At 51.6% G+C, this 23,631-nt stretch overlaps 8 protein-coding genes across 8 annotated transcripts; 5 read left to right on the forward strand and 3 right to left on the reverse strand.

The window, feature by feature from the left end:
- The first annotated feature begins 1,573 nt into the window (after positions 1 to 1,573).
- Positions 1,574 to 2,863, forward strand: BDV14DRAFT_184580 (uncharacterized protein). The gene has a single exon (XM_073770533.1). It carries the CDS (start codon positions 2,027 to 2,029, stop codon positions 2,285 to 2,287), a length of 261 nt encoding a protein of 86 aa, XP_073622451.1. The 5' UTR covers positions 1,574 to 2,026; the 3' UTR covers positions 2,288 to 2,863.
- A 988-nt stretch (positions 2,864 to 3,851) lies between these two features.
- On the reverse strand, positions 3,852 to 4,422 carry BDV14DRAFT_184581 (uncharacterized protein; the record flags this gene model as incomplete). Its single annotated transcript, XM_073770534.1, has 2 exons — positions 3,968 to 4,422; positions 3,852 to 3,900 (listed from the first exon to the last, which is right to left on the reverse strand). Coding segments are annotated over exons 1-2 (334 nt in total), but the record flags the coding sequence as incomplete, so codon positions are not given.
- A 1,004-nt stretch (positions 4,423 to 5,426) lies between these two features.
- On the forward strand, positions 5,427 to 7,578 carry BDV14DRAFT_10223 (glycosyltransferase family 2 protein). The gene is made up of 4 exons (XM_073765512.1): positions 5,427 to 5,561; positions 5,640 to 6,509; positions 6,571 to 6,862; positions 7,133 to 7,578. Exons 1-4 carry the CDS (start codon positions 5,524 to 5,526, stop codon positions 7,301 to 7,303), a joined length of 1,371 nt encoding a protein of 456 aa, XP_073622453.1. The 5' UTR covers positions 5,427 to 5,523; the 3' UTR covers positions 7,304 to 7,578.
- Positions 7,579 to 8,116: 538 nt separating this feature from the next.
- Positions 8,117 to 9,872, forward strand: BDV14DRAFT_184588 (ATP synthase complex assembly protein ATP12). The gene is made up of 2 exons (XM_073770535.1): positions 8,117 to 8,612; positions 8,683 to 9,872. Exons 1-2 carry the CDS (start codon positions 8,288 to 8,290, stop codon positions 9,468 to 9,470), a joined length of 1,113 nt encoding a protein of 370 aa, XP_073622454.1. The 5' UTR covers positions 8,117 to 8,287; the 3' UTR covers positions 9,471 to 9,872.
- Positions 9,873 to 10,578: 706 nt separating this feature from the next.
- On the forward strand, positions 10,579 to 16,057 carry BDV14DRAFT_193730 (Oxysterol-binding protein-domain-containing protein; the record flags this gene model as incomplete). Its single annotated transcript, XM_073771818.1, has 8 exons — positions 10,579 to 11,512; positions 11,565 to 12,937; positions 12,985 to 13,338; positions 13,396 to 14,147; position 14,234; positions 14,454 to 15,267; positions 15,319 to 15,976; positions 16,030 to 16,057. The coding sequence occupies 8 exons, from the start codon at positions 10,579 to 10,581 to the stop codon at positions 16,055 to 16,057; spliced, it is 4,914 nt and encodes a 1,637-aa protein (XP_073622455.1).
- A 289-nt stretch (positions 16,058 to 16,346) lies between these two features.
- On the reverse strand, positions 16,347 to 17,542 carry BDV14DRAFT_193731 (NAD(P)-dependent alcohol dehydrogenase; the record flags this gene model as incomplete). The annotated part of the gene is made up of 3 exons (XM_073771819.1): positions 16,347 to 17,279; positions 17,343 to 17,465; positions 17,528 to 17,542. The coding sequence occupies 3 exons, from the start codon at positions 17,540 to 17,542 to the stop codon at positions 16,347 to 16,349; spliced, it is 1,071 nt and encodes a 356-aa protein (XP_073622456.1).
- A 155-nt stretch (positions 17,543 to 17,697) lies between these two features.
- BDV14DRAFT_10252 (FAD-binding oxidoreductase) lies at positions 17,698 to 20,220 on the forward strand. Its single transcript, XM_073765521.1, has 4 exons — positions 17,698 to 18,427; positions 18,489 to 19,763; positions 19,810 to 19,985; positions 20,040 to 20,220. Exons 1-4 carry the CDS (start codon positions 18,166 to 18,168, stop codon positions 20,130 to 20,132), a joined length of 1,806 nt encoding a protein of 601 aa, XP_073622457.1. The 5' UTR covers positions 17,698 to 18,165; the 3' UTR covers positions 20,133 to 20,220.
- Positions 20,221 to 20,251: 31 nt separating this feature from the next.
- BDV14DRAFT_193733 (heterokaryon incompatibility protein Het-C-domain-containing protein) lies at positions 20,252 to 23,277 on the reverse strand (the record flags this gene model as incomplete). The annotated part of the gene is made up of 4 exons (XM_073771820.1): positions 20,252 to 20,696; positions 20,759 to 22,661; positions 22,720 to 22,892; positions 22,946 to 23,277. 4 exons carry the CDS (start codon positions 23,275 to 23,277, stop codon positions 20,252 to 20,254), a joined length of 2,853 nt encoding a protein of 950 aa, XP_073622458.1.
- Between the last annotated feature and the right edge of the window lie 354 nt (positions 23,278 to 23,631).

Here is a 23,631-nt window from a genome sequence, read left to right on the forward strand (position 1 = left end):
TATCTCAGAGAACAACAGACGTGAAAAGGATTTGAATACTGTAGTTGTATGTTCGCTTCGAAGTCGGACGTTTACCCCCGGGCTTCCGAGTCAGTTCCGCGCTATCAGAGAGCTCTGACAAACATCTTGTTATTATTGCAAGTAAGCGGACCGAAAGAGCAAACAGCCTCTAAGTTAACAGTCCATAATGGTGCCTCAGGCTCAGGAAAAAGTGGAAGAGCGAGGAATAAGAGCGAAGGATTGATTGGCTGTGGCAACGGCTATTAGGTGCATTAGCGTTGCAGCCAGGGAATCTGCACGATTTGGACGCACCTCTCCACGCCCGGCGATGGATGCGCCTGCCACTGCCAGTAGTGATTGAGTGGCTAGTCCAGCCGCTGAACTCGGCCTATGAGGAGCCCTGCTGTCGTGCTCGAAGATCAACCGCAGTCGGACGTCTGCGTGAATCCACTCCTTGACGAGAGTAGAACCTCCGCTGTGCATTTTGGAGGTGAATCATTGGAGGTTGTACTCGTCGCAGCTCAATGCCATCATTGGAACTTGAGAAACTACGATCCTCCTATGATATCTCAGGGAAAATGCATTACAATGCGAAATGCCATCTATCCTGCAGATGGGAAGTACTACAGAATAATGCCTAGGTACTGTTGTTAGCGATCCGCCCGCTGGCCGCGGCCTGCGATCTTGGAAGGAGCTCGGCTTCCGACGAACAAAATTAACAAGTACTAGTATCAACTCGCGGGTGTCTCTAACTGGGTACTATCAATAAATGTTTACTAGTACCAGATACGCGGAGGTGCTAGCTAGGAGTTGGCCTCTTGCCGCCGAAAACCTCGAGAATTCTTGCCACAGTTACAGTTGTACTCGCCCCAGCGAAACGCTTCTCACGAAGTTCGTATGATAACTGAGTATGCTCCTCCATCCATCTGAGAGACTGCTTCCTCAATAGGCCAGTTTTCCCGTTGACGGTTCCACCAGTGGTTGGTGGGCCCTTTTGGTTGTTCATGTTCCGCCTCCACCACTAAGAAAATCGCACCTCCAGACAGGCGTCTCGCACAAGCTAACTCGTTTAATTTTCCTATGCTGAACGGGAATTCGTCAACACTTGATATCCAAAATCGCCGTAGAACACTATATTCTCCGCGAAGTCAACGTTTTCATAGTTGAGGCTGCGGGCGTTCTCCTGTGAGCCCTCTTGACGAGCCGCTTGGGGGCAGAGTTTCCTAGCTTTGAGAGAGAACCAAAGGATACAAAAAGTTAAAATCTGGTATCGGCTAAATGACCCTGGTTGTAAGAGTAGTAAGTCCTCGATGGGTCGGCACCAGCCGCGAGGTCAGTATTGAGTTACTATGGCACGGCCGATAGTGTCCTAGGTAGGTCCTCGCCTTCACATGCTATTCTTGAGGCACATAATTTCAATATTCTTGTTGAAGTCTAGAGAAAATCAGAATTGAGATTTTTTCTCTGCCGTCCCAGAAATCCAGACCATGTTAGGAAAAGTCGATGCGCGGCGAGCCCGGCTAGGCAGCGTTGGACGATGAATAAGTCGGACTCCATAGGAGCACAGCGCAACGTCCTGGGGCAACAAGGATGCTGGTGGAGGCTAGAGCCGGGAGGCGGGCGCTAAGATATCAGTCAACAATCAACAAATCGAAGACACCCTAGCCAATTTCCCCATATTCTCAAATGAGGCTTCGCTTGCATGGAGATTATGCAGATTGAAGTAGATCGCGGCCAGCTTGGGAACAAGAAGCGAAGCCTCGATATGAGAGGTCCTGGGCAAGTCTCCCATTCGAGAAAGGAACATTGAGCGAAGGCTCGAGCAGCATTCCGTAGCGTCCGAGTAATTGCTGCGAGGTTCGCTCGGTCGCTCCAGCTCCATTGTATGAAGCTCCACAATAATCGGGATTTCTAGTGGAGTCCAGTCAGCGTCTCGCCGCACGATGTCCGTGCAGCCGAGATACGCGTCTGTTTCACCCGCTCCAGAGTTCCTGAGCAAATCACTGCGACTTCTTCCCTATGCAAAATGCACTGTTGGCTATTTTCGGCAAAAAGAACACGGAGCATGGCTGGTCTTGATCCAGCTGTAACGTCCATCTGCATGCGCATCTCTTGCTGCGCGGCTTGCCTTCCCGGTGAGATTGAGCACTTGGATATTATGACTGGACGGCCCAGCACTAGTGAGTTTGGTATGGTACTTCTTGCCTGGGCACTACTAGTACTGGACCACGAATATGGCAGCTACCAAGATATGGTCTTTCCCGAAGAGTGCATCGTGGACACATAGTCACTATCCAGTTTATGAACCTCAAGGTCTGTGGAATTGCCAGGTGCTTAAGGATTGCGTCCTTGAGAGTCAAACAGACACGGAGGTACTTCTTTCTGCTGTCGTGTGCGATAGAGGTACTTTTATGTCAAGGATCCCCCAAGCTGGGTTCCAAATAAAGTGAAATGCAAGCCGTCATCATAGTAGCATGATTGCAAGGGTGCTCAGACCAGGGTACCGATGCGAGAAAAGTCTTGGTCTGAAGCCTGTTCGAACGGTTTGGGGAAGATGCAGCAAGGTTGATTATCATCGACCGCGCTAGGGCCAGTTGATTGCTTGGGTGTGGGCTCCGTGCAACACCTCCTACACTCTAGGCGCGCAGCCACAGTTTTAGCTTAATGCAAAACACAATCTCATCAAATGTTGTTTTTGTTGCGATGACATTCTGGGCTTGCACCGGCCCTGCGAGGCTGCACAACAGAGACAGAGGGTAAGAAACATGTCTCGGTCCGAGGACACAACCTTGAGTCGTTGGTGGACTGTTATCGCTCATGGGCCCATCCCAATGTCTGGTTCGCAGTCCGAGCGCATGATGGGATGACGTGACATTGGTTGTAGCAGGAAAGTCTACTAGTATGTATTCTGTCTTCAACTTGCAAGCAGAGTTTTTGTTTTCGAGATATCCTGATGGAGTAGTCTACAGTAGGAAACTAGCACTTGTGCAAGCTCTCTGCCAGTCGCGACCCCTGTCGGTCCGGGGTGGGCCATGGCTACAGTGTCCGCAAGAGTCTGAACCTGAAACGTCTAGAGAATCTTTGCTTGGTGAACGGTTCGAGACTTTAAGGAGCGGCAGGAGCCCTGACCAGATGGGGCAAGGCTGGGGTCGGGGATCGTCAACTCGAGATGGGCGTTTGATGAGCGATGACAGGAACCACAAAGTGATGGTGGGCACGCAATTTCAAATACCAGCAGTACTAGCTTGGTACTCTTCCACGGTACTGAGGATTCTTTCCAAATAGTAACAATCACTAATAATTCCATAGTCCGTAGGCAGTAGTAAGTAGTAGACAGTTCCGTCGTCAGCTCTTGGGGGCTTGGACATGAGGTTGCACGCCCTAAAGACCGAGATCGTCGAGTCCACAGCGATAACCAAATACTAGAAGCAACGGCATAATAACATTGTCGCGGCTGGACGATAGTTGCAAGTTCATATTATCGCTCACCCATGACACCATCTTGCACTCCTGTCGGGCTGAGGGTGGCTGGTCCGTGAGAAAGTTATTTCTTGAGGTGAGATTGAAGATCGCCGCTAGGATCATCCTGACTGGCTGGCCGGAGTTGCACCCCTCACTCAGCATCATGCCTGTTTCCTGCTCATAGTTCATACAGATGTCATTCTGGAGATTCCTTGCAGCCGGCATACTCTGTAGCTGTTGGAGAGCGATCTCTCTTGAGTCATTCATCCTGTTCGCAATGCAATCATCTCGTCCATCCCCATAATGCGGAAGCGGGGGAGATATTGATGATAACAAATGACTAAATGACTAACAGTAGTAGTCAACCGTCTACCACAGTTCTCACTCTACTAGCTGGTTGCGAACCACCAAATCCTTCAATTTAGAGTTCCTTCAGTCCTACGCTGCGATTAACCGATGCTTGGCTTTGTTTGACTCTTGCGACCCCGGACTTGGGGTTGCTCGCCTTATGCTTTCTTTTTTATTTTTCTTGCTTGCACGCTCTGATCTTCTGCAGCAGAGCCTCTTGAAGAATGAGGTGACAAAATGACCTAAGGCTGACTGTTTAAGAATGCGCGTTGTCACCCTGAGCTCATGTGCCGCAGCTCCAGCTCGGGAACCGCCGAATCGGTTGAGGAGGAAAGATTGCATTATTATTATCATTTCAGTAATAGTACTTACTACTTGGTATTCTAACGGCACATCATGGGGTCCGGCTGGGTCCAGGCAGCTGATATCAAGCAGCGTCACACATAATACACTACCGGAGATTTTATTCAACATGGAACAATAGCACCAAGCCGGGATCAGTGTCACCTCAGATGCAAGCAATTCTAGTTTCAGTAAAAGCCAGAATTGCCGCGATAGCGACCAGCAAGTGAGCTACTTTGGAAATAATAACGATGATAATGGAGCAAAAATGTTGTGGGCAATGCTCAAAAAGCTTTTCTCCACTGAAGTTAAAAAAGGAAGGAACTAAAAAGCAGCAGCAGCAGCAGCAGCAGAAGTCCGTAAGCGCTGAGCGGGCACGCCTCACTACTACTAGACTACTCTGCTCTCCAGTTCGACTATCATCCGCCATCCGATTATGCAATTCTGCGAATTCAAACCCTTTTTTTTTGTGTTATTATTATTCTGATAATAATCGCATATCCCGTCGGCTCGGCCTCACGGGCAAAATTAGGCCTAGGACAAAAGCCAATGGCGGGTTAATCTAAAGGGAAAAATAGTTCCTCTGCAGTGCGCCCAGTATGGGAGTCCCGGCAGGCGGACGGTTACGGAGGAAGGCATCCGAGTCCTTGTTCTTCGGCAAAACCCACCAGGCCAGCTAAGTTAGCACACTTAGCACAGTATTTAGCACAGCGACGGCTCTGGTCGTGACTCGCCAGACTCGTCGCCCACTCCATCCCCACCCACTAGTGCATAGTTGCTGCTCGTGCGCCGCCAATCCCTCCCCACCACTGCAAGTTAACTCCATCAAATGGTTATGAGGTCTTCTAGATCAGGGTCTGTCTGACGCACGAGGCAAGAATACACCTGCATGACACTGAAAATGACAAACGAACTGGGCCTTTTCCGTTTTCTGCTGTCTGACTGGCCCATTGTTTTTCTGGATACCAGTCTTGAGCATGTGCCTGCCACAAATAAAGTCTCCAATGCCGCTGTCAGAGATGCCTCGATCTTTGCCTCCTCATTCATTCTCCTGCTCGCTGTAGGAGGCAATTTCTCTTCCAGGCTTCTGGAGTCCTCGAGGAAGCTCCTCAGACACTCGTTCTCTTCTCTTGCCTCCGTTCTTTTCCTTGTCTGTCCGCTCAGGCAACTACCTTGACTTCCTTTTTTCGTTCAGGGCTGCTTGGAAGATCTACATTCACAATTGGCTCTTGGATATCGGTTCCTGACCTTCAATGCGCAAGTCGAAAAAAGAGACAATCGATAGATAAGCTGGGAAAGCAAAGGAACTTGAGAATATAGCAATCTTCTGGTTGGACTAGGGAGAATTGGTTGATTCTCTGAGCCCTAATAATGCATATAACGTACTCGTCCGCGTTCGCGGCCCTCTTGTCAGTTTGCGCCCAGAATCGCAGCCCCATTGTACAGTTTATTTCCTACAGTTATAACTGACCTCTTGACTTCTGCAGCATCTACCGTTACTTTCGTCTGGTAGTGAATTTGATTTCCTTCTATACTTTCCGCCCAATTCTACCCCCGGAGAACCCCAAGCTTACACCGGACGATGTGACGGTCATCATCCCCACGTTGGATGGCTGCGGCGAGGAGCTAGAGAGAACCATCGAAACCATTCTTGTGAATCGCCCCTTTGAGCTTCTGCTGGTCACAATTGAAGCAAACCGGAAGAAGGCCGAAGGCATGCTGAGCCGCATGCCCGCAGCCAAAAACAGGATACGACTGTTCACAGTCACACATCCGAACAAGCGCCGCCAAATGACGCGGGCAATCCCAGAGGTCAAAACCGCGATCACCGTATTTGCTGATGACGACGTGATCTGGCCGCCCAAAGTGCTCACTTGGATGCTCGCTCCTTTTGAAAAGGATGAGCGATATGGAGGCGTGGTGACCTGCCAACGTCTTCAGCGTGCCGTCAACCCTACCTTGTCGCAACGTGTTTGGGGCTTTCTTGGTGCCCTCTACTTGGAACGAAGGAACTTCGATTGCGCTGCTACTACTCACATTGATGGTGGACTTCCCTGCATGTCTGGACGAACCGTGGCATACAAAACCAGCATTCTGCAAGATGACGCTTTCACCTTTTCTTTCACTAACGAAGGTTGGTGGTTCGGAAAGTATCAGTTGAACGCGGATGACGATAACTTCATTACCCGCTGGATGGTCTCGCACGGCTGGGAGACATTTATGCAATATCACCCGGAGGCGGAAGTTCAAACAACCCTCGAGGACAACCCAACATTCTTGAAGCAGTGTGCACGATGGTCCCGAAGCAATTGGCGGAGCAATCTAACTAGTATGTTTGATGAGGGTGATATCTGGCAGTAAGTTTGTCCTGGGCTTCCATTTATTGTCTCTCGGGGCTAACAAGATCCCTCCAAATAGCCGCCAACTCTGGAGTGCGTATGCTGTTCACATGACGACTCTTTCGCCTCCGGCCCTCCTCGGTGACCTGGCTCTCATCTTCCTCTGCCATAAGACTACGAGTACCTGGAGCGAAGAAGCCCATCTTTGGGCGATGTCGTCGCTTGGGGCTTGGATGTTTGTGAGCAAATTTATCAAGCTCTTGGGCCATTACATCCGCTTCCCCGTCGACTGGGTCTTCCTTCCCGTGTCCATTCTCTTTGGCTACTTCCACGGTGCGATCAAGATGTACGCTGTGTTGACTCTCAGTGCGGTACGTGACAATTTCCCACGCTTCGTGTTTATTGCATTGCGGTATGCCATGCAGCCTTGCCTGGCCGCTCGGATGACGTCTCTTTGCGCAAGTGGACTCCAAGAGTTTGCTTCCTTAACCTCTTTTATTTACTGATCTCTGTTGCACGGCCTATTGGCCCGTTGCCTGTTTCCCCTCACCTTATCATGTACCGATATTAGTCTCTTTTTGTTGGAATTACCCGTGCGCAAAAAGTGCTCGAACCTAACTGACTGTTCCCTCTGAATTTAGACCACTTGGGGAAGCCGTGAAGGTGCCGATGACTTTGACGAAGAGCGTATGAAGAGACGACCAGACGCCGACCCTTTGAAAAAACCCGCCTACTACCCAAAGATCAGACTGAATGGAAGCGAATTCCATCATCGGCTCGTGCCTAGCGTGACCTCAGCCAATATTTCTTAAACAAACTCACATGAAAGCTCCGCATGAAATACTGCGGTACAATAGCAGCATCAACGACGCCCTCTACAGCTGGGCGACCCTTGTCGCTTACGACGAAACGGTTTACGACGCCATTTTCGACATTCTTATCGAGTCATTCTCATTGTCGGCCAACAATTTCAGCTGCCGTTACACCCTTTCTTGACCTGTCTGTGTGAATTTTTCACAGTCAGCTTGGATTGCATTGGGCCAACAGGACCGTGCAAGCACCTTTTGCGATATCCCTACCTATATCTCGGCACAATCTCCATTTGAAGATTGTGATTCTTTTCGTGTAAATTACAAAAGCGTGGGCGGGTTCTCGTCGCTTCATTTCGGTCCTGTTTGATCAAAAAATTGTTTGCACTGTGATTATTTTTCATCTTAGATCGACAATTGGGAGGCCATCTGATCTTCTATTTTCTGCCTGCATGTTTTCCTCACAGCTTTTTGTTTTTCTTGCCGCTTTGCAAGAGATAATAGCTAATCACCTCAGACACGAGTATAATTCCACCAGGCCTTTGTGATTTGTCAAGAAAGAGCATCTGAATATGAGCTATCTGGGTAGAGACATAGACCCAACCATAGCGAGACCAGGAGGCGAAGAACACCGTATAAGTCGAAAACGAACAAGCTGACGAGCATTACAAGGTGATAATCTGCGGTTTGGTCAGTTATTGTATCGCAAGCGAGATACACACGTAGCCAGAAACCTCTGTAGAGTATACCTCCAGTACCTATAGTACGAGAACTGTGGAGCCCAAGTGTGGCGCCTGTGGCGAGTGACAAGTTGATAGCGAGTCTCGGTGGCGGTATCTCCGTCGGCTCCGAAAATAATCCAGCGGTGCACCACCACACGACGAGCGATTGAGCATTTGGCTACTACACCAGAAGAGTCAATACCACACATTGTTCTCCGCGCCGCTACTACAACCATATTCACTTGTCGCCTTATCCACTACGACAATGGTGAGGCAGGTGGTAGCTTCGTTGCTTCGAACCTCCGCGGTCCGGCCGCAACAGCCACTCTTGACTGCTGCGCGATATCGTGTCCCTTCATCGCGCGCTTTCCAATCATCCGCCTTGAAAGCAGCTGTTGCACACCCAATCACAGCCCACGGGCCTCCGCCTAAAGCCCCCTCGCCGGCTCCGGAGTTCGGAGGGCGTTCGGCGCAAGAAACACAAAGCGGAGAACCTCAAGAAAGCAGCGAAACGCAGACTCGACCGCTCAAGAAGCCGACGCCGCTGAAGAAGCGCTTCTGGAAGGATGTCGATGTGCAGAAGAAGCAAGGTACTGTTATTACCACACTGTTTGCGTTGGACTTCAGCTGTAACCGCTAACCCTCTGCTCGTGTTCACAGATGGCCAATTTCAGGTCCTACTTGACAAGCGGCCGGTTAGAACTCCTCAAAAAAGCGTCCTGTCCGTACCGTCTACGAAGCCGCACCTTGCACACGCGATCGCTTTAGAATGGGACGTCATGAACACGGCCCAGCAAGCTCTGAAAAACCACATGATACCCTTGACATCTCTCACTGCGCGCGCGGCGGACATTGCGGAGGAAGACGCTGTGGGGAAAACAACTACGCGAGACCAGATCATCACGACTGCCATGCGCTACTTGGAGACGGATACATTACTTTGCTGGGTGCCTCAAGCCGAGCACATTGAGATTGACGAGAACGGCCAGAAGCGCGAAACCCTGCGGGAAGCTCAGATGAGGGTTGCAAAGGATATAATCTCTTTCTTGAGTACTAAGGTGTGGCCCGGCATTGAGATTGTGCCGGTTCTAGATGAGAACAGCATCTTCCCGGCTTCGCAGTCTCAGGCCACGAAAGATATCATTAAGCAATGGGTCCACGGGCTAGAGGCTCATGATCTGGCGGCCCTTGAGAGAGGTATCCTTGCTTCTAAAAGTCTGCTGGTGGCAGTCCGGTTGGTGGCCGAGTGGAGTGAGAACTTCCGCCAGCTGCAACGGCAGGGGCAAAAGCGGTTCGGAATCGAGGAGGCGGCTGAGGCATCCAGCCTCGAAGTCTCGTGGCAAACGGAGATGTGGGGTGAAGTTGAGGACACTCACGATGTTGATAAGGAGGATCTTAGGCGACAGCTTGGGAGCGTCATCCTCTTGGTTAGCGGGGAGAGCAGTTGAACGAGCACAGAGCATATATCTGACAAAATCATGTATTCTACCTAGACTTGGCGGGCTTACAATGTATATATAGAGCAATTTACAGCAATAATCCAGCATGTGAGCCCAAAAATCTGTGGTTTCAAGGTGGCCACCAGCCTCTTTCATTCGCAATTATGTGGCTGGCACGGAACAATGCAGGCGTATACATGCTTATGTACGAAGCACGGAGTACGCATACGTTTCTCTCAAAACCTAAGCCACATTACGCCAGCGGCTGGATCTGCACTTTGTGTGATAGGCTTGCTGCCTAGTAGTTGCAGTTGTTTTCGCCATCTTGCTTGGATATGGAAGGCTCATCTGGCTGGGAACGGCCGCCAAGGCGCCACGAGCGTCTGGAAGATCGACACTCTCCTTCGCAGGACTCCGGTTCTTCCTCCTCAACTGTTTTATAACAATTTATTTCTTCTCGAGGTACTACACTATCATCAGACATAAACACTATCGACCATACATCCTACCTATGCTCACTGAAAAGAGAGAGAGATGACGGAAAAGGGCGAAGGGTAAGTGCCGCTTGCTCTGGACAGCTATCGTTTGGTTCCACGGTCGAGGTCTGCGATGGTCACTTCAGTGCTTGAAGACAATAGATTCACAAGGGATCTTGATTTCCAGGTGGAGTCTGTTTCTTTGAAGCAACAAGTTGGCAGTCGCAGCCAGCAACACCACAACCCCCCGTTGAACGTCGTCACAGGCCAAGGAATCAGGGGATGTGTGACGCCATTGCTAATCTACCCCGCCTCCATCTTACAGGCACAAACGCTCCAAGAGTGCTTTGGCACTTGCGATTCTGCATCGCGACAAATCGAAAGACAAAGATAAAGACGAAGAAAGTGGCAGTCGCGACAACGGTTCGTCCGACTCTGTCATCGGCTCCCCTGTGATCCCTAGCAGCAGCGTGTCGATCTCCGGCGGTTCGACGCACCGAAGCTCCAGTTTCCGCAAATCACGAAAAGAGGCCAGCCCCCCTGCTGTGCCTACCGATATCACGTCGAACTTGCCTGAGTTGGGCCGTGGAGGTGACGATATCGAGCAGTTGCCCACCGTGACGCAGACGGAAGCCAGCACCATGTCTCTGGACCAGTCTGTTAGGACGTTCCGACTCTTCGAGGTCCTGCGAAGCGGCGACACGACGGCGATCTCAAAGGCCATCAAGGAAAGCAAGGATCCACAAGGGGCGAATGGCTTGTCAGGCACAACAATTCTTCATCTGGCTATCCAATGCGCGGAGCCCCAGGTCGTTGAGTACGTGCTGTCAGCTGGGGATGATATTGATATCAATGCGCGCGATCGAGAGGGCAATACGCCCCTGCATCTGGCTGCTCAACTTGGTCGCGGGCCAGTGGTCCGCGAACTTCTGAACAGACCAGGAATTAACGACTCAATCGTGAACTATCGTGGACAGACGCCGCTTGAAGCCTCGCGCGCACCTGAGATTTTCCAGCAACTGCAGCTTGCGCGCTCGCTTTTTATCGATGAGAAGTCTCGAGAGCTCCAGGCACTGATTAGTCAAGGCGACTACGATTCATTGGAGAAACTATTGGAAGAACCCCGTGTCGAGGGCATTTTGGATGTCAATGCTTTGGATCTGGTTACAGACCCCGCCACTAGCCAATCAGGTGGTACGCTTCTACATGAGGGTGCCAGGAAGAAAGACACAAAACTTATCCAGATCTTGCTGATGCACGGGGCCGATCCCTTCCGTCGCGACAAAAAGGGCAAGCTTCCACAGGATGTGACGAAGGATGACAAGACACGCGCAATTGTCAAGAAGTCTCCTGCCGCTGTCATGGCTCAGCGAGGTATTCAAGAGAAGGCCATCCTCGGAACTAGCTCTGGCCAGGGTGTTTCCGGACGACCTGGTGCCGGTGAATCGTCTTTCGCGGGTAAGGACTCGCGTGAGATGAAGGGCTACTTGAAGAAATGGACCAATTATACCAGTGGTTATAAACTGCGATGGTTTGTTCTCGAGGATGGAGTATTGAGTTATTATAAGCATCAGGGTAAGTCATTCTTACATCTTGAAGTTTTTATTCGCCAATCTAACCCTATCAGATGATGCCGGCTCTGCCTGCCGTGGTGCAATTAACATGAAAATCGCAAGACTCAACATGGATTCTCAAGACAAGACTCGTTTTGAGATTCATGGAAAATCATCCGTCAAGTACCACCTTAAAGCCAACCATGTCGTCGAGGCAAAGCGTTGGTTCTGGACTCTCAACAACGCCATCCAGTATTCCAAGGATGAAGCTAAGGAGGAGGAAAAGCGCCAAACCAAGAATGCCGAAACACTGCGCCAGGCCAAGATGGATCAAATTGAAGGTCGACCTAGCGAACACCAATCCGAGGTTCAAAGTGTCAAGTCCAGTCAAAAGGGCTTGGCCCCGATGTCCCTCGGTGTCCCGAGTAGCAGCGGCTCCAAGCTTAGTCCGTACCCATCTCGTACAACTCTTGAAGGTGTTCCTGATGAGGACGCTTCGATGTACGGCTCTCTAGACCAAGGTCCTTCTCAAAGTGACATCAATAGAGTGACAAGTCATGTAACGACCGCTCCTGACCTGGAAGGTGAGGATGAAGACTATGCCGATTATGACTCCAGCCACGAGACGCCTCCCACCGACAAGGATGCCATGAACATCACTGCGCAGTCTGCGAAGCTTCAGCTTGAGATACTTGCCAATGTCGCATCGTCACTACAGGCGGAGAAGTCAAAGAACCCTACCACTACGCTTTCGGATCAGTCAGTTGATTCGGCCTTGACCGCGTATGAAGGGGCTGTAAGCAGTCTCAAGGATTTGGTGCAGAATCTTCTGAAGATATCCCGGGATCGCGACTCTTATTGGCAATATCGACTGAACCGAGAAGCCTACCTTCGCAAGATGTGGGAAGAGAGTATGGCACGCATTGCTCAGGAGCACGACGAGTTGCAGTCCAAGATGGGCGAGTCGGAGGAGAAGAGGCGTCGCACAAAGCGAGCTCTCAAGGAAGCTTTAGAAGGCACATCGACAAATGTCAGTCGAAATGCCGTCAAAGCTGCCTCTCATGAAGCTGGCCTTGATGGCCAGGAAGACCCTAAACCGGAAGTTTTTCAGGCTGCAGAGGATGCTTCGCCTGCCGAGGAGCAGGCTCCTGAGCGGCCGGGACTGCATCGCAAGAAGTCCACCTTGTCCAAGCTCAGCAGCCTGTACGATTCGGAATCAGATGAAGAAGAAGAGGAGTTCTTCGATGCGATTGACGCTGGCGAGGTTGAGGTTGTGGACCGTACAGCTCCAGAGGTTCATGAAGAAGAGGAGAAAGCTCCCGAAGAGACTTCTGAGCTTCGGGCTGTGAGGCGCTCTGAGATTGCTTCATCATTCAAGGGATACGAAGAGCCCATCAGAGAAAGGCTTAAAATGGACTACGATAATCGCCCCAAGATCTCGCTCTGGGTTAGTAAACTCTCCAACTGTCAAGTATGTCTCTAACACCTTTGCAGGGAATTCTGAAGTCTATGATTGGAAAGGACATGACCAAAATGACGCTGCCCGTTTCCTTCAACGAGCCGACATCATTGCTTCAGCGTGTTGCGGAAGATTTGGAGTACACCGATCTCCTCGACGTTGCCGCTGATCAGACGAATTCCATGGAGCGACTCGTATATGTCGCCGCCTATGCCGCCAGTGAATATGCTTCCACCATCGGGCGTGTCGCCAAGCCATTCAATCCGCTTCTGGGTGAGACTTTCGAGTACGTCAGACCTGACAAGGGCTATCGCTTCTTCGTTGAGCAAGTCAGCCACCACCCGCCGATTGGTGTTGCTCTTGCCGAATCACCGAAGTGGGATTACTGGGTGAGTTTTGACAAATTTCTCGTACAATAACATGCTTATGCTGACTTCCAATTACAGGGTGAATCGTCTCTCAAGTCCAAGTTCTACGGTAAATCATTTGATATCAACCTTCTGGGAACGTGGTTCTTGAAGCTACGCCCTGCATCGGGGGGCGAGGAAATCTATACTTGGAAGAAGGTTACCTCGTCTGTTATTGGCATCATCACCGGTAACCCTACTGTCGACAACTATGGTCTGATGGAGATTAAGAATTGGACTACCGGCGAAGTTTGCTTTCTAGACTTCAAGCCACGCGGCTGGAAGGCGTCGTCAGCATACCAGGTGACAGGCAAGGTTGTTGACCAGGAAGGGTCACCTAAATGGAGTATCGGTGGCCGATGGAATGACAAGATCTATGCCCGCCATACCCCAGGGTTCGAAGCCCCTGTATCTGGACAGGATCCTGAGTCTGCCAAGACGATACTGGTCTGGCAGGCTCACCCCCGCCCTACTGGAGTACCATTCAACCTTACGCCATTCGTCATTACACTCAACTCGCTCACTGATAGCCTGAAGCCTCAACTTCCGCCTACGGATACCCGTCTTCGACCAGATCAACGGGCAATGGAGGAGGGCGAATACGACTTCGCTGCTACAGAAAAGCACCGGGTTGAGGAGAAGCAGCGCGCCAAGCGAAGAGAAAGAGAGACAAATGGCGAGGAGTACAAGCCCAAATGGTTTAGCAAGGATACGTGTCCAATTACAGGCGAAGAATACTGGAAGCACACTGGAGACTACTGGGGCTGCAGGGCAAAGGGCGATTGGAGCAAGTCGGAAGATATCTTCTGATACAGCAACGAAGGTACGTTTACGGCCGACTCGGGCCTGGATAGGTATTGATCATGAGTATAATCAGGGTACACATATGCTTAGTATTAGTACATACATGAGTTCACCATTTTTTGATTTCCTCTGGTATATTGAGTAGTAGTCACGTGTTGAGGAACTGCGGGACTGTCCCGGCCGCAGTGGGCAGAACTGAGCTATCCTCATACGATTGGCATCTTTGTACCACTACACCCTCTTCACCCACCAACGCAATGGCCGGCGAATTTACCTGCGGACGTTGTCTGCAGGCCCTCCGGCGAAATATTGCAACCTCGAGGTCGACGCTAAGATCGCCTCATGTCGCCAATTCAAGACGGGCTTATGGGTCGTCCGCTACCTTGACGCGAGGCCTGGAAACTCGCAGTCACAATTGCTCTGCATCCAACAGTTCCGTCCTGATGACGAAACGCGCTTCATCGCTAAAGCTGCTTCTCCCTTCTCTTGTGCAAAAGGCGAACTCCGCATCATACACCCGCAACTCCCGCGAGCTTTTGAAACCCAACAATCTATTCCACAAGTTCTCTGAGTCCCCATCGCAGGATATCCGGAAGCGAGCGGCATTCATTAAACAGAATGCTTTCTGCCCTCATCCCAGCCATCAACAGACTCGAGCCCCCGTTTCCCCGCATGACCCGGAAGCACGCAAAGTGTCCACCAACGCCAGTCTTCCGCCGGCCCATTCGCAGTATGAGTGTCCTGACTGCGGAGTTCCGGTCTACTGCTCCGAGGAGCACTGGATGGAGGATTACGAGGCTCACCTGGAAGTTTGCGAGACACTTAGGCAGATCAATGAGGACGACCATGACCTGCACTCTGGGCGGTTTTTCCCTGAGTTCTCGTACCCCGGGTTGCAGGATGACAACTTTGTCATCAACATGACGAATTGGGATACGTTCCTCTATACCAGGGAGTTTGATGCGATTAACGACGACCGGAGTATGCGTCAGGTTACGCGCATGCTTACTTACCCGATGACTATCGGGAGCGTGCTGCACGAATTGAGCCCGTATAGTATTCGCAAGGATAAGAGACTTACAGCTGAGGGTCTTAAGAGTATTAGCGGTGAGTTTTTTCTATCTCCATGTTTGCGCCAGCAGTTCTGACGCATTTTAGCCCTCCGCTACTCTCTGCATCCACCGAGGACTGGAGAGGGCGCCGACATCCAAGGTCTGCGCGTCAAGGCACCCCCAGTTCGACTCTTCGTTCTCGGAGCGCGCGCCGAGTCCTCCCTCCCCCGCGACGTCTGGCTCCAACTCAGCCACATCTTTCCCCGCTCCCTCATAAACATAATTTTCATCGGTCCCGAGAGCATGGCGAACCGCGACGACGAGTTCCCGCTCCCCGAACGCACACCCTCCAACCCCTTCGGCGGAATTGTCGAAGACAGACTAGGTGGGCAGATGAAGATCACCACTTACGTCGACTATTTCCACACTATGTACAAGGCGAATTACTTCCAGCCCTTCGACCCCTACCTGGATTGTGTTGTGCTTTTCCACCCTGGCTTGGGACACCCGGCTAGCTCGCATGAGTGGGAGGAAACGCTGCCTATGTTGCTCGAGACTAAGGTGCCCATTATCACGACGGGATACACGCAGTGGGATATGGAGAGGGACATTAATTGGGTCCATGAGAAATGTGCGGGAGAGTTTGATATGCTGCTTGAACCAGGTGAAAACATCTTCCGCAGTTTGAGGTGGGATTTGAATGATCTTGATCCGCATGATGTTTCTTGTGGGAACTGGGGGCTGTGGGCTTTTAGAGGGAAGAGGTATGTTGATTTTGTTTATGATGGAATAAAGTTAAAGCTAATCTGTTTCTTAGGTACGAGGCTACGTTCAAGGACTCGTGATTCTGTGCTTGAGTTCCAAGGGGAAGCTGGCTTTGTATCCATATACCATCTCCCTTGTATGTATAGTAATTTACTTCATTTTGGCGTTCCTATGGCTCCATGGACAGACATAACAGGTACTTATACTCCGTATCATACCACGGTAGGGTATCATCAAATTTCATTTCATCACTGGAACCTCATACTGACCACATGACCAAACAAACGCTTCTCAATGGTCTCGCTTTTTGGCACCCTAAACACCGCACCACATCCACAAATATAAGTTAGCTGACCAGCAACTTCAGAATTAGACAGTAGTGTCAGGGCCGGCAATGAGCGTTTTGATGCCCTTTCCAGCCTTGACGTCCTTGAACGCTTGCTCGGCATCTTCGAACTTGACGGTGCCGGAGATCAATTCCTTGACGTTGATACGACCCGAGGCCACCAGCTGGACAGCGAGCTTGTAGTCGCCGCTGCCGTAGCGGAAACTGCCCTTGAGGTTCAGCTCCTTCGTGCAGGCTGCCATGATCGGGAAGTTCATCTCGCTGCGGCCCATGCCGCCCTGCACATAGGTGCCTCCGGGGCGGAGAACGTGGATGCCCGTGTGGACTGACGGTTCGACACCTGAAGCGTCAATGGCGACGTCGGCGCCTCGGCCCAGGTCATTCTCGCTGATTATCCGCTGGGCATTCTCTTCCGCGGAAACTCTGGAAGGCTCGAATATCGACGTCGCGGCGAACTTCTGTGCGAACTCCAATCGCGGCTTTTGGATATCCACTGCGATGATCTTGGTTGCGCCAAAGGCCTTGGCTACAGCGCAGCACAGCAAGCCCACGGGGCCAGCTCCGAAGACAACCACGTTCTGGCCTGGAGATACGCTGGCCTGCTTGACGATGTGGACGGCGACTCCGAGAGGCTCCATCAATGCACCCTCGGGCAGAGAGATAGAATCGGGAAGCCTGTAGCAGAAGTCTTCGGGCAGGGTGTAGTACTTGGCCAGGGTACCGTCGTAAGGCGGGGTAGCAGCGAAGGCCATCTTCTCGCAGAGGTTGTACTTTCCGGCTTTGCAGGGCTCGCACCGGCGGCAGGGAATACCGGGCTCCATCGCAACATGATCGCCGACTTTGAAGGCTTTGACTTCGGGACCGACCTTGCTGACGACTCCGGATGATTCGTGGCCGAGGACCATGGGCTCCTTGAGCACGAATTGCCCGATGGCGCCGTGATCCCAGTAGTGGACCTGGTCGATGTTAGCTGGCGGTCTGGTCTATCTCGGTCTCTCGGTCATGTCGAATGTACGCACATCACTGCCACAGATACCTGTGTATTTGACGTTTACGATGACATCGTGGGGGTTGTTGATTTCCGGAACGGGGCGGTCTTCGAACTTGACCTGGTGGATACCTTTGAGAATGAAGGACAGATTCTGGGGCCGTTGTTAGTAAGTGGAATGGGAGTTAGAATGGATGCGATTGGAGATGAATATACCTCAGCTGAGCCCATTGTGGGAGTAGGGTATGTAGGGAATGGGGAGGATGGTAGACGGATGTTCGACAGCGAACAGTGAGAGGGGTCCCAGGGTTTTATACTACTCCATCCTATGACGTGGGGTAGTCCGGACTGGACTCAACCATTTCAGCCCGCGTCAAGACACGAGAGTCAAGACTCAAGAGCCCAGAGGGTCATGAGACATGAACAACTCCGTCATGGCGAATAGCTGGAGCTCCGGCGCAGAGACAGCTCTGGTCATGGCGGGGTGCTGCAACTTGGGGAATCTGATTCGACGATACGGACTCCGGCCAGCTGTGCAAATTTAACCGGCTTGCCGAATGGAATCTGGACTATGGCTGTATTTACCCGGCTGGATCTGCAGTACTCTGTACTCTGTACTCTGTACTGTGTCGTTCCTGACTTTCTGGAGTAGTCTTTGTTGTAGGAGTCTGGAGAGATCGAATCTCTTGGCAACCAAGCTCGACTCCGCTTGCCGCAATTCTCCCATTCTCCATTCTTCAATCTCCAATCTGATCATTAACCGAAGAACAACACCTCCTCACTGATGACTACAACTTTCTACCTCTAAACCCGTCTCCTTCTCTCCCAATCTATCCGATAGATCTCACGTCGCCATGGTGCGGCTAAACGCCATGCCGCCCTTTCGGCCGATACTGCGCGCCTTCCAACAACCGAACAATCGAACGCTTCTATTCAACCAGCGCAGAGGCTTTCAGAACTCAAAGCTTCGCCGATCGGAAGAGAAGCCACAGCCATTCAAGAATCAGCTGTATGAGAGCACGCAGCAGCGACTAAAGCGCGAGCGCGCAGAGCAGGAGCGGTATGCGCAATATCAGACTCAGTCGCAGGGTGGTCGGTATGCCGCCTTGATGTTCGGTACGTGAATATGTAGCAGCTTGGTAGTGTCTTCTTTCTGATGCGCTAACCTGCTTGGTAGCACTGGTATTCTTCTCGACTGGCGCCTATTACCTAGGCTCCATGAAGCCCGCAAGCCTACCGACGTCGTCCACAACGAATTTATATGAACTGGAAGCTCCCCGACACGATGTTTCTTCTTCGAACTTACAAGCTGCCTGGGCAGATTTCGTTGAAATCCTGGGGAAGGAGAATGTCTCAACGGAGCATGCGGATCTGGTCTCCCACGCTGGTTCAGACTGGTCATCTTACAAGACAAAAGAAAGCGAAAAGCCATTTCTCGTTCTCTACCCATCAAGCACCGAGGATGTTTCTCGCATCATGAAGGTGTGCCATCAACGCCGTATACCCGTCACACCGTACTCTGGTGGAACAAGTTTAGAAGGCCACTTTGCTCCTACAAGAGGAGGTGTCTGCATTGATTTCCGTCGCATGGACCGCATCTTGGAAGTACACAAGGGTGACCTCGATGTCGTGGTGCAGCCGGCCCTCGGATGGGAGGAATTGAACGAGACGCTCGCCGATGAGGGTCTTTTCTTCCCTCCTGACCCTGGACCCGGCGCCATGATTGGTGGCATGGTGGGCACTGGCTGCTCGGGCACAAATGCCTACAGATATGGAACTATGCGGGAGTGGGTCCTCTCCCTCACTGTTGTTCTTGCAGATGGCACAGTTATCAAGACGAAGCAGCGCCCGCGAAAGTCGAGCGCTGGTTACGACTTGACACGGATGTTCATTGGTAGCGAGGGCACCCTCGGGCTGGTCACTGAAGCTACACTCAAGTTGACAGTTAAGCCCAAGAGCCAAAATGTCGCTGTTGCAAGTTTCCCCTCAATTCACAGTGCAGCCCAGTGCGTTACTCGAGTTGTAGAGGAAGGAATTCTCGTTGCCGGTGTAGAGATCCTAGATGATGTGCAAATGAAGTGCATCAACGCAAGTGGAACTACAGCACGGCAATGGAAGGAAGCACCTACCATCTTCTTCAAGTTCACGGGAACGCCCAACGGCGTTAAGGAACAAATAGGTTTAGTCCAGAAGCTTGCTTCATCGACACAGGCCAAATCATTTGAGTTCGCCCGCGGCGATGAAGAGATGCGCTCGCTTTGGAGCGCCCGCAAGGAGGCACTGTGGAGTGTCATGGCGATGAGACGAGGGCCCGAGGACCACGTGTGGACTACCGATGTAGCAGTCCCCATGAGCAGACTGCCTGATATCATTGAAGCCACTAAGCAAGATATGACGCAGAGCGGACTATTGGCCGGCATTTGCGGTCACGTTGGGGACGGTAATTTCCACGGTATGTGATCTTTGTGTGTGCATTATATGCGTCTAACGGTCGATAGCAATCATCTTGTGGAATGAGGCAGAGAAGAAGACCGCTGAGGGCGTCGTTCATCGTATGGTGAAACGGGCTGTTGAGATGGAAGGCACAGTGACGGGTGAGCATGGTGTCGGTCTCATCAAGCGAGATTACCTCCAGCATGAGGTCGGCGAGGCTGCAGTGGATGTCATGAGGCGGGTGAGTAACTTTGTCCTCTACAACGAGTAGCGCTGATGATGATCTCTTTTACAGTTAAAACTGGCTCTCGATCCCCTTTGTCTGCTCAATTGTGACAAGGTGGTTCGAGTCGAGGCACCGAAGCCTGGAGAGATGAAGGAGTGGTGATTGTGATGAAATTACTCAGATTTGGAAATCAATTCATTCGTAAACTCTGCATTCTCCCGCGAGCTTCAGAGCTCAGCATAGGAGGACTAGATATAGTCGTGCACGCTAACCGGCGGAACTTAATATCCATATCCCCTGTCGTCACGGCGCTCGCCGTACCCGCCTTGCGAGTATCCGCCATAACCCTGCCCGTATTCACTCTGGGGGGGATATTCGTCGCGAGAGCCGTATCCACCCCGGGACTCATAGCCACCCTCTCCATATCCGCCTTGAGATCCGTAGCCGCCCTGGGAGCCTTCTTCTCCCTGGGATCCATATGCTCCCTGGGATCTGTATTCAGTTCGGGATGCGTAATCACCCCGAGACCCATACTCATCTCCAGAGCCGCCGTACTGGCGAGAACCATGGTCATCGCGAGAGGAGTATTCGTTGTCACCTCTCCGTTCGGAACCGTATTCGTTGCGAGATCCATACTCATCACGAGAGCCGAATTCCTCACGGCCGCCATTTCCACTGGATCCACCGTATCCTTGTTGAGTCTCCCCATATCCGAAAGAATAGCCCCTGCCGAATTATCAGCTTAGTGCTCGACGCTGTGATGATATCGAGTATCCATGTTGACTTACTGCGTGGGCCTGCTGTCCTGGCCATATCCTTGCTCGTATCGGCTCAATGAGCGACCCTCAGAGCTATAGGTCGACTCGGTGAACTCGGCTCGATAACCACCGCTCTCAGTCCTGTACTCTGAGGTTTCTTGAACGTATCCAGTTCGGCCATCGTCATATGCATTCTCGCGCCTGGTATACTGGTAGTCGTGCCTGCGTTCATCTTCGGAACCACTGCTACGGTCCTTGGAACGCTCACGGCTACGATGCTTGCTGGAATGCCTGCGGTGGTGCTTTTGTCGCTTTCTCTCATCATCAGAGTCATCGCTTTCTTTTCCTGAGCCGCGGCGCTCTCGGCTGTCGTCCTTATGGTGGTGGCGTTCTCGCTTCTCGCGCTCATCGTCAGAGCCTTCAGTGCGTCGAGATGAGTAGTGCCGCTCTTCGTAGCGCTCTTCATACTGAGGCTCCCGCCTTTCATAGCTGCGGCTATAACCTTCTCCCTGGGAATCGCTCTTCGAACCCTCGTTAAGTAACATCGATCCGACACCGCTTACGAGCCCACCGACTAGGCCACCAAGAGCTCCGCCACCAGCAGCCTCCGAGGCAATCTTTTCAATGCCCCCGATGTTGGGCTTGCTGCCTTGGCTGGAACCATGCGAGCCGCCCTTGTGTACGGTAAGGGGCTTTCCGCAGCCGTGTCCCGAGTCATGAACACCCTCCTTGTGGTTCTTTCCTTCTTGAACGCCTTCACGGGATAGCTGCTCACGCAAACTTTCGAGTTCTCGGCTCGACTTTCCTTCCCACCATTCTCTCACAGTGTCAAACATAGTTCGACGAATGTCTTCAGAGCCATCCCTTCCGCCGTGACACAGGGCCGGATGATGGAACACACCGTCAACAATTCGATCCAGAGTCCTCCTAATATCAGCATCCTCGTCATCCCAGAGTTCCATCAACTGCGGTACCGTCCACTTAACAACCTGGGAAGCAACGCGGCCAGCTGGTTCGTTCAGAACGTTGGAGAAGTGATCTTTGGAGAGCATGGAGTGGGTCGGGTCGCTACAGGAATCATCGTTGAAGACAACGTGCTGTTGTTCCCTGCTGCTCTGGATGACTTCAGAAGATCCTGTCTGTAGCTCAGACTTGACTTGTTTTAATATGGGCAGTACATATGGGGCGAGGATCGAGAAGACAGCCATCGAAATTTGTTCCGACACCTGCTCGATCAAATCCGGTAGGACGGGGATCTTTTCGATCGCCTCGTTGATTGATTTGAGCAGGTCGTCATGCCATTCAAGAACCGGGTAGATTTGTTTCTGGACATCGCCTAGGTAGTTCGCCCACTCCTCTGGTTCGCGGGGTGTAACGTTCTCGTTCCTCTCTCGCGCATTGTTTGACTCGGCTTTGAGTTCATCCATCCTACCAACTTTCTCGTCACTGTTGCCGATCAATCCATCGGGGATTTTACTCAGAAGATCCTGGAGAAAACTGTCGGACGGCGAGCCGCTCTGGGATTCATTGATGACACCTTCGAGTTCCTGGACCTCGGACTGTGTCGCCTTATCAGAAATCTCGCCGAGCACCGAGTGGAAAAAGTCCACACCACCAAAGGTCCCTGTCACGATGGGGTAAACAGCATTTGAAGCACCTTGAATCTCAACCTGGGTATCACGACCAACATGAGGGAACACCTCCGATTCACCCAGCTCAATGAGACTCAGTTCAACATAGTTGGAATGGGCAGCATAGTCCTCAAGGCAATGCAATCCGGTCCCGAGAAGACGAAGAGCTTCATGCAAGTCTTCATCATTTCCTGATCTCGCGTATCTCCGTCCCAATTCTACTGATCGGCGGAAAATTCGTCGTACAAGGGCAGCGGAGGTTGCGATATCGATATGCTCATTGGCGATGTAGTTCTTGAGACCTATTGCAACGACCAGCAATGTCAGTAAGGAAAACAGTCGTCCAGTTTAGATACCCACCCGTTCTGGGATCAATAGCGAGTTCACGCTCTTCATCGACAGGGCCTCTAAGACGTCGGTCATAGTCGCGAGCGTCCTCGCCTTCAGCATATCCAAGAGGATTGTCAATGTGTTCAGTGGGCTGGTAGCACCCAAGACGTTCAGTCGTGACCTCAAATTCCTTGGTGCCATACCTTGATGCTGTCAGAGAGGCTTTAATGGTAGGGTCTCATCAGTGGCATCTTACCCAAAGCTCAAGAATCCAAGAACCCAGAGAAGAATCCGGATAGCTTCAGCACTGACATATTTCACGGTGCCAACGTCAACAGCCTGGCTGTAGTCTCGAAGCCAGTTTCCAAAGTAGACGCGCTGGACGTCAAGCTTGCTGAACTTCCGACCACCGGCAACGCGAGCCAAGAACAAACTAAGGAGTGCATCCTCGATATCTCCGTGGCGCCAATTCTGGCCTTCAATCTTGGAGATTGAGGCAATGTTTCCAGCACCAAAAGCATGTGCTTGTCCCGCAAACGCCAATAGAACGACAAGCAGGATGCCCAGGTATTGAAAAGAGACGCCCATGGCTTCTGAAAGTCTCAGAGAGGCAGTCTGAGCAAGTAGAGAAGTGTCGAGGGCCTTTTGTTACGTCAAGCGAACGCGACAACTCTATAAGTGATGAATCTCGATGATGTGTTTGCCGGGCTGATGATGGTTTAAAGAACAGGAGAGGACAAGAAAGACCGGAATAATATTATTATATCATTGACAGAGGGGTCCTGAAACAGGAGGAGGGGCGATTGGGCTGCCCCGCCATCAGCTACGTAGGAAGAGCAACAACGGAAGTGGTGCGCATCTCAGCCTGGGTGGGGGTGATTCGTCCTGCTGCACCAACTGCAGCAGTTTGCAAGCTTGCTGAAAATCCGATTGGCACTTGCC

This window comes from Aspergillus stella-maris (assembly GCF_047715825.1).
Source record: "Aspergillus stella-maris strain CBS 113639 unplaced genomic scaffold BDV14scaffold_101, whole genome shotgun sequence".
NCBI lineage: Eukaryota > Fungi > Ascomycota > Eurotiomycetes > Eurotiales > Aspergillaceae > Aspergillus > Aspergillus stella-maris.

Excerpts from the sequence above, each read along its gene's own strand:
- BDV14DRAFT_184588 (XM_073770535.1), top strand. The coding sequence starts at position 8,288 with ATGGTGAGGCAGGTGGTAGCTTCGTTGCTTCGAACCTCCGCGGTCCGG. Across the intron at positions 8,613-8,682 it reads CGATGTGCAGAAGAAGCAAG|ATGGCCAATTTCAGGTCCTA; the intron begins GTACTGTTATTA and ends TCGTGTTCACAG.
- BDV14DRAFT_184580 (XM_073770533.1), top strand. The coding sequence starts at position 2,027 with ATGCACTGTTGGCTATTTTCGGCAAAAAGAACACGGAGCATGGCTGGT.
- BDV14DRAFT_10223 (XM_073765512.1), top strand. The coding sequence starts at position 5,524 with ATGCATATAACGTACTCGTCCGCGTTCGCGGCCCTCTT. Across the intron at positions 5,562-5,639 it reads TCCGCGTTCGCGGCCCTCTT|CATCTACCGTTACTTTCGTC; the intron begins GTCAGTTTGCGC and ends TGACTTCTGCAG. Across the intron at positions 6,510-6,570 it reads GATGAGGGTGATATCTGGCA|CCGCCAACTCTGGAGTGCGT; the intron begins GTAAGTTTGTCC and ends CCCTCCAAATAG.
- BDV14DRAFT_10252 (XM_073765521.1), top strand. The coding sequence starts at position 18,166 with ATGGTGCGGCTAAACGCCATGCCGCCCTTTCGGCCGATACTGCGCGCC. Across the intron at positions 18,428-18,488 it reads GTATGCCGCCTTGATGTTCG|CACTGGTATTCTTCTCGACT; the intron begins GTACGTGAATAT and ends CCTGCTTGGTAG. Across the intron at positions 19,986-20,039 it reads CAGTGGATGTCATGAGGCGG|TTAAAACTGGCTCTCGATCC; the intron begins GTGAGTAACTTT and ends TCTCTTTTACAG.